Source organism: Eubalaena glacialis, chromosome 19 (assembly GCF_028564815.1).
Source record: "Eubalaena glacialis isolate mEubGla1 chromosome 19, mEubGla1.1.hap2.+ XY, whole genome shotgun sequence".
In the NCBI taxonomy this organism is placed as follows: Eukaryota; Metazoa; Chordata; class Mammalia; order Artiodactyla; family Balaenidae; genus Eubalaena; species Eubalaena glacialis.
The window spans coordinates 13,240,890-13,245,423 of NC_083734.1; the positions used below are offsets into that span (position 1 = coordinate 13,240,890).

At 40.7% G+C, this 4,534-nt stretch overlaps 1 protein-coding gene across 2 annotated transcripts; it reads left to right on the plus strand.

Moving 5' to 3' along the window:
- The first annotated feature begins 332 nt into the window (after nt 1–332).
- Nucleotides 333–1,566, plus strand: LOC133079928 (cyclin-G1-like). Of its 2 annotated transcripts, XM_061175669.1 has the most exons (2): nt 333–1,237; nt 1,287–1,566. In XM_061175669.1, exons 1-2 carry the CDS (start codon nt 417–419, stop codon nt 1,372–1,374), a joined length of 909 nt encoding a protein of 302 aa, XP_061031652.1. In that variant the 5' UTR covers nt 333–416; the 3' UTR covers nt 1,375–1,566. The 2 variants fall into 2 exon arrangements, with proteins under 2 accessions (XP_061031652.1, XP_061031651.1); XM_061175668.1 differs by having other exon boundaries at nt 333–1,552.
- The last annotated feature ends 2,968 nt before the right edge of the window (nt 1,567–4,534 follow it).

Consider the following 4,534-nt stretch of genomic DNA (forward strand, 5'->3'; position numbering starts at 1 on the left):
TCGGCTCCGCCAAGGAAGCCCGGCTAAAGTGCTAAGGAGAACCTCGGCCACGCCAAAGCCAAAGCGACAGGCGCGGGGCAGCAGCCAATGGGAAGTCTTGGGTGGGGGGGCCTCCTGTTTGATTGACCAACGGGAGGCCTTGGTTGGTTGATCCCTGTAAATCCGGACCTCTCGGTCTGTCCTTCACCCCTTTCAAGACCCCACGAGGGGGCTCCGAGCTGACCTCGAGGACGGCAGTGTCGTCTCGGCGGCGCTGCAGAGACCTCCACCCAAGACGGCTCCCCCTCCCCGGGCCTTTCCCGTCTTGCCCGCGAGCCCTCTCGCCTCGTAGGCTTCTCGGTTCTAATATCTTGGGGTGAGGTGAGAGCAGGCCCGGGGAGGGTGGTTACCGCTGAGGAGCTGCAGTCGCGATCAAGATGATAGAGGTACTGACAACAACTGACTCTCAGAAACTGCTACACCAGCTGAATGCCCTGTTGGAACAGGAGTTGAGATGTCAGCCAAAGGTCTGCGGCTTGAGACTAATTGAATCTGCACACGATAATGGCCTTAGAATGACTGCAAGACTGAGGGACTTTGAAGTAAAAGATCTCCTTCATCTAACTCAGTTCTTTGGCTTTGACACGGACACATTTTCTCTAGCTGTGAATTTACTGGACAGATTCCTGTCTAAAATGAAGGTACAGCCCAAGCACCTTGGGTGTGTTGGACTGAGCTGCTTCTATTTGGCTGTAAAGTCAATAGAAGAGGAAAGGAATGTCCCATTGGCAACTGACTTGATCCGAATAAGCCAGTGTAAGTTCACGGTTTCAGACTTGATGAGAATGGAAAAGATTGTGTTGGAGAAGGTGTGTTGGAAAGTCAAAGCTACTACTGCCTTTCAGTTTCTACAGCTCTATTATTCACTCCTTCAAGAGAACTTGCCATATGAAAGGAGGAATAGCCTTAATTTTGAAAGACTAGAAGCTCAACTTAAGGCATGCTACTGCAGGATCATATTTTCTAAAGCAAAGCCATCTGTGTTGGCATTGTCTATCATTGCCTTGGAGATCCAGGCACAGAAGTGTGTAGAGTTAACAGAAGGAGTAGAATGTCTTCAGAAACATTCCAAGATCAATGGCAGAGATTTGACTTTCTGGCAAGAACTCGTATCCAAGTGTTTAACTGAATATTCATCAAACAAGTGTTCCAAACCAAATGTTCAGAAGTTGAAATGGATTGTTTCTGGGCGTACTGCACGGCAACTGAAGCATAGTTACTACAGAATAACCCACCTTCCAACAATTCCTGAAATGGTCCCTTAATTGGATTCTTACAGCAACAAAAAACTCTTCTGAAGCCTTTCTCCACAATCCTGAGCTGTGGATTCCATAATGTTATAACGGATTTAAGCTGTGAAGCCTCAAAACATCACAAGTAGATTAACATTGGTGTTCTCAGATTTGGGAAAACTGCCTAATTAACATTACCCTATAGTGGAATTACTCACATTTGAATTCACCTGTGAAGCATACAAATCAAAGCTAACAGCATAAATGTAAAATGCTAATGACAAGCCTGGGAAGGTAAACTGTGAATCTTCATTTCTAACATTGATCCAACTTTCTGTATTGGGTCAATATATTGTATTTAGGTGGTGTTAAAAATGGTAACCTACTTAATTTAAATTTAAATTTAAATATGAGGTTTACATCAAAACCACCACTTCACAAATGCACTTTTAAGGCATAATAAGGGTCAGTATTCTAGGCAGTGAAAATGGTTTCTTGGCACCCATAATACAAGTAATATATAATCCAGAGATGTGGACTTTATTGCTACATGGGAATCACATTTAAATTTGAGGGCATTTTATATAAAGCAAAACTACAGACCTATTAATTTCAGCATATTAAGTTATCTTTAATATTTTTCTAGAAAACAGGTGATGTTTATATCCATGATTTTAAAAGTTTTATACAAAATTTACTGCCTCAGTCTAGTCCCATCAAGAAAATTAGAAAATTAGTTTTTATTACAGTAGTAACTCAAAACAAATTAACGTCACTCTGAAAACTTTCTGATTTAACACTCCAGAAGTTTTTACTAAGCACTGTTTTTATGAAACTGTCATTGCTTCTAATTTAGAATTTTGCTTAAAAGGGAGAGAATATACTTCCATTAATTGCCCCTACTGTGCCAAAAGAAAGTATTAAGAAAGGTAAGTAGGCATCTTCATAATTATAAGGTTGCTGAGGTAGTGTTCAGGATTTCAGTGAACCTAAGGAGATCTGTGTTAAAGTGTTATAAACAGTTAGTGGAATGTGTAGCCTGAATCCATCCAGGATGGCTGTACCCAAATTTGACATCATGTTATGGGGAGATACGCATTGGAAAATAAACCAAAGAACCACAGTGTATCTTATACTTTTGTAAACCATGTTTTATGGATAACTTTCCAGTTTTCCCAAAAGACTGATAAATTTCAATATTTTGAACACATCAGTGTTAATTCTGAGTTGGCAGAGGTAACCTAACCAACTACCATTATGTTTTGGTACTCAGGGATATACCTTTCAATAAAGTTACTGAAATGCAAAAAAAAAAAAAAAAAAAAAAGACCCCCACGAGGGGCTGACCAAAGACGCACACCCCTCCTGGGCCGACAGCCAATGAGGATACCGGAAAGGCGGGACTCCTGCAGAACTAGCTAATGAAAAGCTCGGAGAAGCGCTCTAATTATCCTTCCCGAAACGCCGCGGAGCGACGCCCGCTGGTTCCGCTGGTTCCGCTGGTTCCGCTGGTTCCGCTGGTTGCGCGCGCCATCCAGTGGCGGTCCGGCGGAGATCTCAGCGTCATTATTAGAAACTTAAAATCTGCTTCCAACCTTCGTAGTGTTCCCCAAGCTCAGAAGAAAGGATGTCCCTGCTGACCCTCCCGGTCCACTGGGGAGCAAATAGTCCCGGACCCTCTTATCCTTCCTTAAAACTAAGTAATTCTTTCCCACGAGCACCAGGCGCCCGCTCCCACTGCCCGGGCTCTCTCCTTTGTGAAGGCGTTTGATACAAAGTTTCTAAATAAAATACGAGCAGATTAAGTCCAGGATTACATTTTTTTAAACAATGCACAACGACAACAGTCAGATCGTTAAACGAACAAAGGCACTGATAAATTTAACATCGGTTACTGAGTTTAAAAACAAAAAAATTCTCAGTAAACTAGGGATTCAAAGAAACCTTAATAAAGGTTTTTGTATAAAACCTTTAATAAAGACTCGGAAGACCACAATGAATCTCAAACTGTGTGATACACCAGAAGAATTCCTGTTAAAGTCGAGACGGATATTAATACCCCTACTCTCATCAATTTCATTTAAAGTTTTGGAGAGCCTGACCGAGCTGTAAGACTTTAGAGGGGGCAGGGCAGTTAACTGGAAAGAAAAAAGTAAGAAAGAAACTATCAGTATGTCAGGTAAAATGAATTATACCTGAAAAACCTGAAAAATCCACTAAAAACTAAAGAATTCAGTAAGGTATTTGGAAGAAAGATATATTTGTGTGCAGAATGTGTTATGTATGGGTACACAGAAAGAAAGAGGGAAAGAAATAAAAGGAAAGAAGGCTATGGCTTTCCTATATTCTAGCGTCAAAGACTTAAAAGATGTTGTGGAGGAAAAGAAGATCCCATTCACCAGAAAAGGCAAGGCAAAAATTTTGTTATATGGAGATAAATGTATACTTGGAAACATAAAGAGAGTCAATTGAAACTATTAGTAACAATAAGAGGATAGTGTAGGGGACTTCCCTGCTGGCGCAGTGGATAAGACTCTGTGATCCCAATGCAGGGGGTACAGGTTCGATCCCTAGTCAGGGAACTAAGTTCCCACGTGCCACATGGTGCAGCCAAAAAAAAAGAAAGAAATTTCACATCAATTGTATATGAAGGTCATAAACTCTTCAAGAAAAGAAATATAATCAACTGTATTGATTGATTCAAGAATCAGAATGGTTATTCTGATTGCTAAAAGACAGTGGAGTAATGCCTTCAAATTTCTGTGGAAATAAATATTTACAATCCAGAATTTCCAGCCAAAATGGTAATCTAGTGTACAGGCAGAATAGAGACATTTTCAGATATGAAAGGACTCAAAAAGGTTGTCTCCATTCTTTCTTAAGAAGCTCCTGGGGGTACCAGCCCCAGCAAAATCAAGGGTTAAATCAAGAACAAGGAGTTCATGGGATCCAGAAAAGCACAGGTTTAACCCAGGAGAGCAGCAAAACAGAAATCCCAGTATAATGGTTGTACAGGTAAACCTAGAAAGCAACCAGGACAAACCGGAGCAAAAAGACAAAGCTTTTTGCCAGGAAAAAAGTAAACTCAATAGGACTTCAAGAAAGAGATGAGACTGTATATGAGAAAGTAGATAAGTTACAACTGAGGTAACTATTCTCTCTGGGGAAAAACATAAAGCTGTATAAGAAAGAAAACGAAATTCTACTTTATAGTGAGCAAAATTTATATCATTATAATGACTAGTACACCTTGATTGCTCACA